This window comes from Gossypium hirsutum, chromosome A01 (genome assembly GCF_007990345.1).
Source record: "Gossypium hirsutum isolate 1008001.06 chromosome A01, Gossypium_hirsutum_v2.1, whole genome shotgun sequence".
NCBI lineage: Eukaryota > Viridiplantae > Streptophyta > Magnoliopsida > Malvales > Malvaceae > Gossypium > Gossypium hirsutum.
Window position 1 is genome coordinate 21,281,098 of NC_053424.1, and position 13,826 is coordinate 21,294,923.

General features: G+C 35.4%; 2 protein-coding genes across 5 annotated transcripts; both read right to left on the bottom strand.

Annotated features, from left to right (window-relative positions):
• Positions 1-315: 315 nt before the first annotated feature.
• Positions 316-8,508, bottom strand: LOC107917984 (V-type proton ATPase subunit B2). Its single transcript, XM_016847448.2, has 15 exons — positions 8,364-8,508; positions 8,090-8,161; positions 7,663-7,718; positions 7,471-7,569; positions 7,106-7,165; positions 6,637-6,748; positions 6,337-6,545; positions 2,513-2,641; positions 2,174-2,311; positions 1,705-1,855; positions 1,529-1,611; positions 1,266-1,313; positions 1,085-1,138; positions 906-989; positions 316-794 (listed from the first exon to the last, which is right to left on the bottom strand). The coding sequence occupies exons 2-15, from the start codon at positions 8,145-8,147 to the stop codon at positions 615-617; spliced, it is 1,461 nt and encodes a 486-aa protein (XP_016702937.2). The 5' UTR covers positions 8,148-8,161; positions 8,364-8,508; the 3' UTR covers positions 316-614.
• A 1,477-nt stretch (positions 8,509-9,985) lies between these two features.
• LOC107916523 (probable nucleoredoxin 2) lies at positions 9,986-13,464 on the bottom strand. Of its 4 annotated transcripts, none has more exons than XM_016845780.2 (4): positions 13,001-13,464; positions 11,191-11,673; positions 10,897-10,998; positions 9,986-10,769 (listed from the first exon to the last, which is right to left on the bottom strand). In XM_016845780.2, the coding sequence occupies exons 1-4, from the start codon at positions 13,142-13,144 to the stop codon at positions 10,128-10,130; spliced, it is 1,371 nt and encodes a 456-aa protein (XP_016701269.1). In that variant the 5' UTR covers positions 13,145-13,464; the 3' UTR covers positions 9,986-10,127. The 4 variants fall into 4 exon arrangements, with proteins under 4 accessions (XP_016701269.1, XP_016701268.1, XP_016701271.1 ...); XM_016845779.2 differs by having other exon boundaries at positions 11,191-11,676; positions 13,001-13,424; XM_016845782.2 differs by lacking the exon at positions 10,897-10,998.
• Between the last annotated feature and the right edge of the window lie 362 nt (positions 13,465-13,826).

The window sequence follows — 13,826 nt, forward strand, 5'->3', positions numbered from 1 at the left end:
CACCAAATAAATCCATAATAGTATATAATATTACCATGTAAAACTAAGATACCTCTATATAGCATTTTAAAAATTAAAAAAAATTAAATTCAAAATAATACCAATATTATTCAAAAATATTTAAAAAATAATATTTGCAAACCTAAAATGAGCTTGGATTGAATTAGCTATTTATAAATATCAGCGAGCTTAAAAAATTTAAACCCATATTTTGAGCTGAGATAGACTTGAACAACTATGAATTATGTTAATATCACACTTAAACCCTTGACACAACCCATAAACACCTCTAATTGCATCCAACATTGCCAGATCTTAACTTAAAACAGAACCAGTCTTTTCCTTGGCAATCCAAGTCTTAACAACAGGTTTGAATGAGAATAACAAGCTGAAAATAATGTTCTCGAAAAAGCTTATGGGTTGGGTTCTCAAAACAAAGAATACTCAACAGCTAAAATAAATTATAATCACAGAGCATGAACTTGATTGGAACTGTATCTGAAAAGGAAATGAAACAAATGTAGCACACCGCAATGAAGCCATTCACCAAGACGGATTACTGGGTTAAGGCCATGCAGCAAATGCAAATGCTTTACCAGCTCAGCTTGTTGCTTTCACGATTCGCGACTGTAGTACTGGTCAAGTGTCTTTGCAGGTATACGATGGAGAAGTTCACGAGGGAAGATACGAAGCAAAGTCCATGCTAGATCAAGAGACTGGAAGATGTTGCGAGTATCATAAGCACCTTGAGTCACGAATTTTCTCTCAAATTTGTCTAGGAACTCCAGATAAAGCTGTGTCATTGATAACAATACAGAAAATCAAAATGCAATTATTAACATAGAGCTTTATCTTTGAAGTAGCTTTCCCGTGCATGCAAAACCGAGAGATAGAGAGATGCAAACCAGATCCTCAGAAGAAAGTGCTTCCTCTCCAACCACAGCTTTCATTGCTTGAACATCTTTTCCGATAGCATAATTTGCATAGAGCTGAAATCAAGGTTCGGAGGGTTTCAGTATGAATAATAATAATAATACTTAAGCTAGAGGGACCCCTATTTCATTTTAGAACTTCTCAATCATACCTGGTTGGACACATCAGCATGATCTCTACGAGTCATCCCCTCACCAATAGCACTCTGAAACATATATAACAGAAGGAAAAGCTTAGCACAAACTCTTAACTTATGCGTCGACTCATAAATAAGGAGGTAGGTTTTCCCGTACAAGATGAATTGATGAAATGAAAATAAGTAATAGCCATACCTTCATTAATCGAGAGAGTGAAGGGAGTACATTAATTGGTGGGTATATCTGTTCAGAAAATAAAAAATTAGGCATATTGTTCAAACTTGAGCACAGGCATCTCCTATCGAAATTAAATCTATTTGGAAACTTAAAACTCCATTAAATACTCAACTTCATGTCAATTAAACATCATTGACAATATCTAAATCACTATTGTGTGTATCAATAGATTCTAAAGCTACGCCCATGATTAAAACAATAATGAATATTGTTTCAGTTACCTGTCGATTGTGAAGTTGTCTATCAATGTAGATCTGCCCTTCAGTAATATAACCAGTAAGATCTGGTGTAGGATGTGTTATATCTGGTTCACACATGATAATCAACCGAATATAATATCAGATAGCCAATTTTCAAACTTAAACGAATGCTATATTGAGCTGAAGGTGCATCTTACCATCATTAGGCATGGTCAAAATGGGAATTTGGGTGATGGAACCTTTTCTTCCTTCTATACGCCCTGCACGTTCATAAATTGTTGCCAGATCAGTATACATGTAACCAGGATACCCACGCCTTCCAGGGACTTCTTCACGAGCAGCAGATACCTATAGGCACACACAAAACATGATGAATGATATGAATCTAGCATTTGCTTACTTGACATTCTAACAGAGCATCATTTCAGCAGTTTGTCAGATTTAAGTCAAAAGTCCCTGTAAAATGGATTACATTCACTTTCTCAAGTCATTTCTAGCTCCAAAAAGGTCTTAAGAAATAACAGTTTGCCTTCTAATTTTGAGTTAAAAATAGAGAGATGTTCAAAAAGCACCAACATAATGCTATTTGTCAGTACAGCAGTAATTTGACAAAGAAATTGTGTACCACATATATATCCTCCAATAACAGCTATAAAGCATATTTACCTCACGAAGAGCATCTGCATAAGAACTCATATCTGTCAATATAACCAGAACATGCTTCCCACATTCATAAGCCAAATACTCTGCAGTTGTGAGGGCAATTCGAGGTGTAATAATTCGTTCAATAGTGGGGTCATTGGCCTGTAAAACACATTAAATAGACCAGTTATAATTTCTTTAAAAAAAAGAAGAGGAAAGGGACTAATTTCTTGAAATCAATACTCATAGAGAAAGTCATCTTCAATGGGGAAAAAAACTCAAAATGAAATGAATATACTTAACTTGAATTACTTGCAGGAAAAGAAAAATGCAGGGAGAATGAGATTAATTAGTGGAAGGTACCAGGTTCAAGAAAAGCGTCACTCTCTCCATAGATCCATTTTCCTCAAAATCTCTCTTAAAAAATTGAGCTGTCTCCATGTTCACCCCCATGGCAGCAAACACAATGGCAAAATTATCTTCTTCCTGATCCTAAAAGTCAATCCACAGAACAGGACAATAAAAAATCTGAAAGTGGAATAATAGAAATAAACAGGCATCTAGCTTCCAAAAAGAATGTGTATCAGCTCACTTAAGTGACAAAAACAAAAATCATTGACATCCACAAAATAAACCATGAACATGATATAGATGTTTTCATTGGAAAACAATATCAACGGAGGAATAGGAATTAGAATTCTACATTTATTTAATTTCTTTGGGAGTTTTAGTTTTACTAGGTTTTTTATTTCCTTATAAACTTTAAATTAGGAATTCTATTAGGACTTTAAATTAGGAATTAGATTAGGATTTTCCTTTGTAATTAACAGCCTATAAAAAGGCTGCCAATATGAAATAAAAGGGGGGTTTTATTTTTTATCACAAACGTTAGTTTGGGAAGGGGGTTCAGTCAAAGACGAATCTGCCTTTGAGTAACCTAATATAGTATTAGATAAGCTACTGGTAGAATTTGCGCATTTATTCCAAGAACCGTCTGGGTTACCTCCTAACCGCAAATGTAACCATCGTATAACTCTCAAACCAGGAACGGGACCAATTGTAGTCAAGCCTTATCAATATCCACATTTTCAAAAGGATGAGATTGAGAAGCAGTGTGACCAAATGTTACAACAAGGAATCATTCGACCCAGTAGATCACCATTCTCTTCTCCAGTACTATTAGTAAAGAAGCATGACAGGTCATGGCGTTTTTGCATCGATTATCGAGAGCTTAATGCTTGCACTGTTAAAGACAAATATCCGATTCCTGTCGTGGATGAATTGTTGGACGAACTTCATGGGGCAAAATATTTTACAAAATTGGATTTACGATCGGGATATTTTCAAATTAGAATGGCAACTATTGATGTGGAAAAGACAGCCTTCCGAACCCACCATGGACACTTTGAGTTTCTTGTCATGCCATTCGGGCTTACCAATGCCCCTTCCACATTTCAGAGTTTGATGAATGACATTTTTCGCCCTTACTTGCGTAAGTTTGTTTTAGTCTTCTTTGATGACATATTAATTTATAGCAAAACATGGACTGAACATATGCATCATGTAAGATTAGTTTTTGAACTCTTGCGGGATAATATGTTGTTCTTAAAGAAATCCAAGTGTTTCTTTAGAGAGTCTTAGGTAACCTACCTCGGTCATGTCATCCATGGTGAAGGGGTCGAGGTTGATCACACTAAAATTAAAGATGTCACCGATTGGCCAACTCCTAAAACTACCAAGGCTCTACGAGGCTTTCTTGGGTTGGCAAGATATTACAGAAAATTCATCAAGAATTATGGACAAGTGGCTGCACCCTTAACATCTCTTCTAAAGAAAAATGCCTTCAACTGGACTAAGGAAGCTGATGTTGCTTTCACCCAATTAAAAACTTCTCTTTCAGCGGCCCCAGTTTTGCAATTACCCAACTTTGCGGAGGAATTTGTGGTTGAATGTGATACTTCGGACAGCGGGTTTGGAGCTGTACTACAGCAAAAGGGACACCCTATTGCCTTTTTCAGTTGCAAGATTGCAGATCGACACCTTAAGTTGGCTGCCTACGAACGTGAATTAATTGGTTTGGCAAAGGCAGTGACTCATTGGCGACCCTATCTTTGGGGAAGCCATTTCCTCATCCGTACTGATCACTTCAGTCTTAAGTATTTGTTAGACCAACGACTTACGACATCTCCACAACATTGGATCAGCAAGCTAATGGGGTTTGATTTCCGAGTGGAATATAAAGCAGGGAAGTTGAACAGGGCTGCAGATGCTTTATCTAGAAAAGACGAAGACTTACCACAGCTCATGACTGTTTCATTCCCTCAAGTTGAAATTCTTAAAGCCATCAGACGAGAAATAGAAGCTTCCCCAGAATTATCACAACTCCAGCAAAGAATTCTACAAGGAGAGTTGGGGCCCGATTGGGTTGCACAAGATGGGTTGATTTTCTTCAAAGGGAGGTTGTACCTTTTACCTACCTCACCAATTATTCCCACTCTTATCTCCTCTATACATGCTATGGCACATGAAGGGGAATTGAAAACATTGCATCGTCTTCGCCAAGATTTTTTTTGGAAAGGAATGAAGCTTGCAACCTCAGAATTTGGGCAACATTGTTTAGTATGCCAACGCCACAAATGGCAAAATTTACAGCCCGCAAGTTTACTTCAACCTCTTCCAATACCACAACATGTTTGGGCTGATATTTCTATGGATTTCGTGGAGGGTCTACCCAAAGTAAAAGGGAAATCGGTACTTATGGTGGTTGTGGACAGACTGTCGAAGGACGCTCATTTTTTACCTTTGTCCCATCCATTTACTGCTATATCTGTTGCTACCGTCTTTTTTGCAGAGGTATTCCGACTTCATGGCTTGCCTGAATCCATAGTTTCAGACCGTGATAAAGTTTTCCTCAGCCTGTTTTGGAAGGAATTATTTCGTCAAAGTGGTTCTAAGCTCGCTTTTTCCTCAGCATGCCATCCCCAATCTGATGGTCAGACAGAGGTAGTTAACCGAACAATAGAAATGTACCTACGATGCCTCTCTAGTGATCATCCACGACAGTGGGTCGATTGGGTTCCATGGGCTGAGTATTGCTACAACACCTCATATCACACTGCCCTAAAGGCCACTCTTGCTTCCAATTAGTATACGGTAGGGATCCACCTCGACTTCTCTCCTATACAGCTGGTTCTACAAGGATTGAAGCTGTGGATAAGGCTCTACAAGATAGGGATGCACTTTTACACAATGCACGGGATAGACTCTTGCAAGCTCAGCAACGAATGAAAGCCACTTATGATTTGGGGCACAGAGAGTTGAATTTTAAAGTCGGGGATTGGGTTTGGTTACGGCTTCAACAGTATCGACAATTGACGATAACTAAACAGAAGCATCACAAGTTATTGCCAAAATATTTTGGTCCTTTTAAAGTCTTGAACAAAATAGGATCAGTGGCCTATCAGCTTGAATTACCTACAGGCAGCAGAATACATGATGTATTTCATGTTTCTTTCCTCAAAGAATACAAGGGACCTCAACCAGATGCGGTCGGAGACTTGCCCTTAGTATATGATGGCAAGGCCTTGCCTACTCCACAAGCTATTATTAATACCAGGCTTAATCGGGGTCGGCGGGAACTATTAGTGCAATGGGCAGGATGCCCTCAAGAAGATGCCACTTGGGAACCAATTGATAATTTTCGAGCAGCTTATCCTGAATTTGAGCTTGAGGACAAGCTCAACTCCGAGAGGGGAAGTAATGATATAGATGTTTTCATTGGAAAACAATATCAACGGAGGAATAGGAATTAGAATTCTACATTTATTTAATTTCTTTGGGAGTTTTAGTTTTACTAGGTTTTTTATTTCCTTATAAACTTTAAATTAGGAATTCTATTAGGACTTTAAATTAGGAATTAGATTAGGATTTTCCTTTGTAATTAACAGCCTATAAAAAGGCTGCCAATATGAAATAAAAGGGGGGTTTTATTTTTTATCACAAACGTTAGTTTGGGAAGGGGGTTCAGTCAAAGACGAATCTGCCTTTGAGTAACCATAGGTCGAAGCAAGGATACTTTCTCGTCTAGACCTGTGACTAGATCTTACGCCAAGGCGCATAACAGAACATCAAGCACACAATCAAGGAAAACTTTATTACTACCACAGTAAGCTGCAATGTAGACATACATCAAGGAGATTATCAGACTTTTCCAATCGCTTTACGAGACCTGCTTGACGACAAATTTGAGCAGCTATCTCATTATGAGGAAGACCAGCAGCAGAAAAAAGAGGAATCTTCTGTCCACGAGCAATTGAGTTCATCACATCAATTGTTGATATGCCTGTCTGAATCATCTCTTCAGGGTAAGTTCTCTCACTAGGATTGATGGAACTCCCTGAGAAAGGAAAAGGACATAAAGTAGAACTGGTAAAATAAACTTTCTCACCTATAAATGACTAGAATAGACAGTTTGCCGAACACATTACCAGAAATATCTAGGTATGCCTCGGGCAAAATAGGAGGTCCATTATCAATGGGTTTTCCAGAGCCATTAAATATGCGCCCTAGCATATCTAAAGACACAGGAGTTTTCAAAACCTACAAAACATACATTACAAGTGGCTCAACAATCAACAGTCATAAAAGATAACTAAACTGACCTCCCTTTTGTTAAAAGTTTAAAATCACAGACAAAGATGATTGAAGATGCAACTGTGTGTTCAGAGAATTTCCCTACTTTAGAAAGCTCAGCATCATTCATATTTAACGATAAAATTGTTATGAGACAGCTACAAGCACATATACTTTGCATCAAACAGAACAAGGTGAAAACAAATATTCCAATACACTAACTTTCAAAAGATTCTATAACGGTAACCATTCTATGTGCCATCCTAGTTTTACAAGCCACGGTAAAATAAAACCTATAGCACCAAAGAAAAGCAGACTTATTACCTCTCCTGTAAATTGCACAGTTGTGTATTTGTTGTCAATTCCAGATGTTCCTTCAAAAACCTGTTAAAGGAGAAAGGGGAAAAGAATAAGATGCCACAGTACAGACTTATAAAGTCAGTCCAGAACCAATTGTTGCCAAATGCTCTCAGGAGTTCATATCTCACAGAAATGATATTATTGGATTTAGTAAATGGTAAATACATCTTTTCTATCACTATGTTGTTCCCCTCCACATTTCCTGATCCATTAATATGGACTTAAGACAAGTAACAATAATCAAATATTGGGATTATCATTAAATAAAATATGCCAAGAATCATCTCCTATGTGCAAAGAATTCTAGGTTTCAATGCTAGGAAAATTACCTGCACAACTGCTTTCTCTCCATCAACTTCCAAGACCTGACCTCGTCGAGTTGTTCCATCACCTAAACGAATATTGACAATCTCCTGATACTTTGGACCCTGAAACATATCAAAATTATTCGCATTTTACAATCAAACAACTACCCATTAACACTGAATGTAAAACCATCAAGGATAAAAGAGCAAACCTACCTTAACTTTGTCAAGAATAACCAATGGTCCAGCAACACCGGACACGGTTCTATACTCTGCAAACCATAAACCCCCGATTTAATCTTCTAGATAATCTTCACACCAATTGAATAACAATAAATTCTCATCATAGCATCCCACTAGCCTTAGATCATATTAACCATAAAAACACAAAGTAGTTGTTTAATTAAAAAAATTAAAGAACTAAAATATCCATCTTAACTTAAAGTATGTTTTAATCCACAGAACGATTACGAACATATGTCATGAATTTAAACATATTACATAACCAGTCAACTAAAAGATTAAAAACAAAACGACTCCAACATCATGAAATTTATTGATGATAGATTAAAAAAAAAATCTCGAAATTAGGCAATGGTCAGAATTCAGATTTTAGGCTTTGAATGTAAAATGAATAAGTTACCCATTCCGATCTCCAGAGTTCCCTCCTCCATGTCAATGAAATTCTTTTCAGCACCCATCTTCAAGTTCAAAGCTGATTAAAATTTTATAAACATTAAGAAGAAAACGAATCAGAAACATATATCAGTATTGTCTACACTGATAAAATAGTTGAGCAGATCAAAAGAAGAAAAAAAACTAGAAAACATTGTTTCAGATCCAAACAAGCGACCGTGTTTTTGAATGGCTAGTGATGGAATCTAAATTTGCAAAGGTTTGAAACACTCGATTCTTACCTCGATTATGTTTTGGAAAGTGCGAATGAAAGAAATTTACCCAAAATGACAAGATATCTCTAGTTTGAGTTGGACAGTTCTATTTGAGCAAGTAAACTATTAGAGGTGTGAAAATAAATGGAGAAATTAAGCACTAACTGACAAATCATTTATGAGATTGAAAACGTCTTAAAATTAAGATTCAATAATTTTATTATTTTCAAATTTATTTAAAATTTTTATTACATTTATCCATTTTTTACTTAATTCGATTGGATGGGCGTGAGTTTATTATAGTTACAAAAAATTTTAAATAATTATATGTAGGATGATAAAAGAAATAAATTATAAATAGTTATATGTAGGATGATAAAAGAAATAAATGATTCAATGTGATTTTGATAAAATTCATGTCTTACTTGACTTGTCATATTCATACTAATTGTATTGATGGAGAACTTGATTTCCCCCCCTTTTTTTTTTTTTAATATCATGCAACGTGGCTATAAAGATGAGGTTAGCATCGTAGCATATTCCCTTTCGTTTCTAATTTCAACTTCTGTTATTTTCAACTCCAAAATATTAATACATAATATAATTACTCAATTAACTATAGTTAAGTACTAATTTAGGTGATGGGTTAGAGAAGTAAATATAGATTAATGAGTTAAGAATTAAAAACCTATATATATACTAGTTATATTTTTTTACTAAATTTGTTGTTACTAGTTAAATTAAATTAATTTTGTGAAATTTAAAAAATTATAATTATAATATTAAAATAAATAAAGATATATATCGATAATTTAAATTATATTAAAAAATAAAAAAATAATTAGAAAAACACATCATAACTTTATAAATCACTTTTACGCATATTTTGAGTGAATTAAATTCAATATAATATAATAATTTCCCATATATTAAATGCATATGTGATGCAATAAGTTCATATATTATTAGTTGATGTTAATAGCTTTATAATATTTTAGTTGTTTTATTTTTTAAAAATTATATAAAAATTTTAAATGATAAAAATATAATTATAATGATGTTTATTGTTTTTTAAATAAATTATATTTAATATTTTTCAATTGAGTTGATGTGGGCTAACTTATAAAATTAATTTGATTAAAATTTTTATATTTCATATTAAATATAAATCTTAATATAATTGTGATTTTATGAAAAAGAATGAGATTTTATTTTGATCATTTCCGTGTGCTAAGTAACAAGAAAAAAATTGGTCGTTTGCAGATATGAAAAACGAAAAGCCAACCTATATATATCTTAAAAAAAAATCCAGAAATATGGAAACTTCAAAGAAGTTTCACATGTCTTATACCTACCAGTACAAAATGAAGCTGCCACGCCAGCCAGCCCCCCCCCCCCCCAAACAATAACGTGTACAAATTTTAGTTTTATTATCATGTGGAGCCTTTTGCAATTTGATGTCTATGGGCCATTGCCATATGAGTGGCCGCTTTGTAGCCCAAATTCTACAGCAATTAATTTCCTTTTGTTTCCAATTTTAATTTTTGAAAATATTTTTTTATTTATATGGTATGAATGAGGTTAATTCATTAAGTTTTTTTATGTTTTACCATTTCATATTTTTCATTTTCCAAAAAAAAAAACGAATATACCTGCAAACTGAGTCGACAATATAATTATTGATCAGTTATAAAGGATTATGATGTTACTCTCAAATGTGATATTCATGGGCATTAGCTACAATAACATATATGAAAGCTGAATTAGCAACTTTTTAGCATATATGAAAGATCAGTGTGTTGTAACTGAGGCAGCAGTTGCAGGGTCGACAGCTCTCATGCATCTTGGGTGCACCTCGTAGCCACACCCCAGACACTGGTAAGCCCAACCAGACCCTTGCTCATCACAATCGCAGCATATAAACGGCCCCCCTCCATTCCCTTCCGATACCAAAGTAAGCTCATGGCGGTGACCTGCATGATAATTAGATCTGGGTAATCTCTTGGCTTCTTCCTCCATTTCTTTCTCCAGCGACTCCAGTTTTGCATCAGTGAAAGGGTATGCATTTTCCTGGTACAAATTTATGAGATTTCTACCTTGCTTGGTAACTGTTTTTCCGTCGGGACCTATGATTATCAAACATGGAATGCCTTGCACGTCGAAGTACTTTGCAAGGGTTCTAATAATTGGGTCTCCAAAAGGCAACGCTAGCCATGGCATGGTACCGTAGTAGGAGTCAAAGCTACTTTGGTCTCGATCATTCGACACAAAAACTATTTCGAAATCTTCAACACCACCACCTTTTCCTTCCAAACTTTGCTTGATTTTCTGGTAGATGGATATCAGTTTGGGAGTGAACTTAGCACATGGAAAGCACCATTGTGCTGAGAAGTAAAGCCCAATTGTCTTACCTATCAGCGAATCAACTGGCACCTGCAAAACAAATACATAAGCTTGAATCAAGCCTCAACATACATAGATTGATCTCAAAACATGCATCCATCTCGGCCACACAAGTGAGGGCTCATTATGCTGGTGATTAACACAGTCTTGCCCTTGCCTCAGATGTGAATGGGAATCCAACTGTTGGGTGCGGATACCTTGCAAATGTAAGGGTAAAAGGACAAAATGATCTACAAGCGGGGCTACTCAAGTAGCAAACCTGAAATAATACTCTTGTCAATTTCTAAATGCTCAATACATGTTTGTATCAACTTAGGCTATAAAGAATTAAAGAGAGCTTTCTTCATTACCATAGATGGATATCAATGCCACGAGGATGTATATATTATTCACTATAGTCGATGGGTAACAAAGCATATTTATAATATGGAAATTAGGTATAAGCACTGACCTTTCTAGTCATGGTTTGATCCAAAAGATAGTCTCTTCCAGGGTTTGTTAATAAATTGGTCAAGGTCTGACTCTCATGCTTCATCCTCTCTTCCCTTCGCAGTTCTTCCAATTTTTCTTCAGTAAATGGGAAGGCTTCAATACCATATCTGTAAATTAGTTCTACGCCGTCATGTAAAGTTGAACCATCAGGCTGCAAAATGATTAAGTAAGGAATGCCTTCAACTTCAAATTTTCGATTCAAGGCTTTCTTTGTCTCCAAATCAGAAAATGGAATTGAAAGCCATGGCATGCTTTCTCGGTAACTGTTGAAGGCACTCAAATCTTCATCAGATGACACAAATACAATCTCAAAATTAGACCCATTGCTCTTCAGCTGCTCATACACGCCAATCAATACTTTATTGAAGTTTCTACATGGTGGATACCAGTTAGCTGAGAAGTAAAGTCCAATCACCTTGCCCTCAAGATCCGAAATTTTCACCTGCTATAACCAGTAATGGTTAAAGGTCAAATGGAACCATTCAATTACTAATGAAAAGTCAAGCTTATTCCTCAAATACCCTTTTCGTCGCAAGCCACCACAAAGGACACTCCTACATACATTTTCAGTAAGGAAATACGTATACCAATCTATTCCACAAAAAAAACAAGCCCCAACCATAAGTAAATTGTGAAAGCGACGTGCCACCAGCTTTCAAATGTTGTAAGGATAATACGCCATGTGTGTAATGGCAATAGCTAGCTTTGTTGTTAGGCTAAAGCGAAGAACAATAATGTCACATGTTCGCAGCACAACCGCTGTGGGGGGAACCTATATTCGACGAGGACAGGCATGTTTGGCATGTTTTTGTCGCGACAAGAAGTATCTTAGAAATTTAAAAGGACGATCACCGACATATTTCCGATAGTTTTTGCCGATATATCATATATCGATATATTGAACATTATCACGAATGCATCCCACATTCATGCTAAGAATCCGTTCTAATTCCCTTCCCGACAAGCAAAATTCATAACCCCCCACAAGAACATCAAAACAACAAGATCTCTTCACCACCAATGGTGTTCCAACATGTTTGAATTACCGACAAGACATGTAACCGACTTAGATTGTTCGCTTATGAACTTACAATGATCCATTTCTCAGTTTCATCTAATTATTTAATGTGATCATCACCTAATTGTCATAAATACATAAAAGACCCCTAAAAAAGTATTCCCTTCAAAACTAAATCAAATCATTGTCGAGTTTAACAACCACCACTAGCGAAATAACATAAGATCTACTCAATTAAACATGTTCTACCAAACAACATCCCATATATTTCTTCATTCTTTGTTTGGTGCTATAATATACCCAGATGATTATACCATAACCAAGTTCTAGTTTGCTGGACCTTATAATACATATATAACAAAGTATTAGCAGGTGGACTTTCCATTTTAAAACCCTATAGAAGTTCCTGAAATATGTTGCTAATAAATAAAGTTAAATATTTTGAGAATAATACCAAATAATGATATATATATATATATATAGTTCTAGAAAAGATATTCTGGAAGGTTTATGTAATTTCAGAAAGAAGTCTTGGATAAAGAAGAAGATAGAAAAGAAATGGATCTATGATGATGAAAGAGTACAAATTACCGTGAAGCCATAAGTGAGTTAGACCTAAAGGTGGCTGCGTGCTTTCATGTCTGACCACAACTTAAAGTTTACAGCTAAAAATTAATAATAGATACTGAAGAAGAAGAAGAAGAAGATGCTAGATATGTTCTTTATTTCCTTCCATGAAAGGAAAACTAACCTGGTCATCTTGAGCAGTTGAGGACAGAAGATAATCACGATCTTTAGAAGCCAAAAGAGAAGAAAATCTAGATGTTGAAATCTTCTCGGCATCACCATTTGTCAAAGCTTGAACAAGATTCCTGGCGTTGTCGTCCAAATCCATTTCCTTCCTACTTCATCACTTGTCTTCTTTTCTCGCTTCTCGTTTGCTTATAAAAGATTAAATCAGTCCTTTCAAAGCTTAAATTGCATGGAACCATATTCTTTATCCTAAGATAGCAATTCAACCCCCCCCCCCCGAACTTACGATTCACTCCAAAAGTATCGTCAATGAGCCAAACTCCCACTGTTCCTCGGGTCCATTAACTATCATGCTGGCGACGTCTTGACTTATATTTAATTGGTCAAGACCGTCATCTGTCACGCATATAACCTTTTGGTTCGACACATTGGGTTCGCTTTTGTTAAAATAAGAAAAATCGAAGTCCAGGCCAGCGTTTCCAAGCTATCTTAGATAAGGTAGGTAAGGTCCCGTGTTTGTCATAAAGATGTAGTGGACACCTGTATTTCTAACTCTCTCCACCTTTTTAACATTATTATTATTTTCTTTTTTATTTTAATTGCTTCTTATATTTTTATCTAAACAAAACAATAAACTTAGCGTTTACATTTTTTCTATCAATTTGGTTTTTTTTTCTTCTAAATTTGATATTTTAACCTTAAAAAAAATCAAATCTCTCTTTTTTAATAAAAATTATGATCAAAATATTAATTTTTAATGTTGTTAACATGACAACTTGAATTATAATTTATGTACACATCATCTTAATATAACATCATTTATT

Coding starts and splice junctions, on each gene's coding strand:
- LOC107917984 (XM_016847448.2), bottom strand. CDS start 8,147: ATGGGTGCTGAAAAGAATTTCATTGACATGGAGGAGGGAACTCTGGAG. Junction 6,749..7,105: donor CTGTGCAATTTACAGGAGAG/GTAATAAGTCTG, acceptor TATGTTTTGTAG/GTTTTGAAAACTCCTGTGTC. Junction 2,312..2,512: donor TGACGCTTTTCTTGAACCTG/GTACCTTCCACT, acceptor TGTGTTTTACAG/GCCAATGACCCCACTATTGA.
- LOC107916523 (XM_016845779.2), bottom strand. CDS start 13,144: ATGGATTTGGACGACAACGCCAGGAATCTTGTTCAAGCTTTGACAAAT. Junction 11,677..13,000: donor CAACTGCTCAAGATGACCAG/GTTAGTTTTCCT, acceptor TACTGGTTATAG/CAGGTGAAAATTTCGGATCT. Junction 10,770..10,896: donor GATTCCCATTCACATCTGAG/GCAAGGGCAAGA, acceptor TTTGTTTTGCAG/GTGCCAGTTGATTCGCTGAT.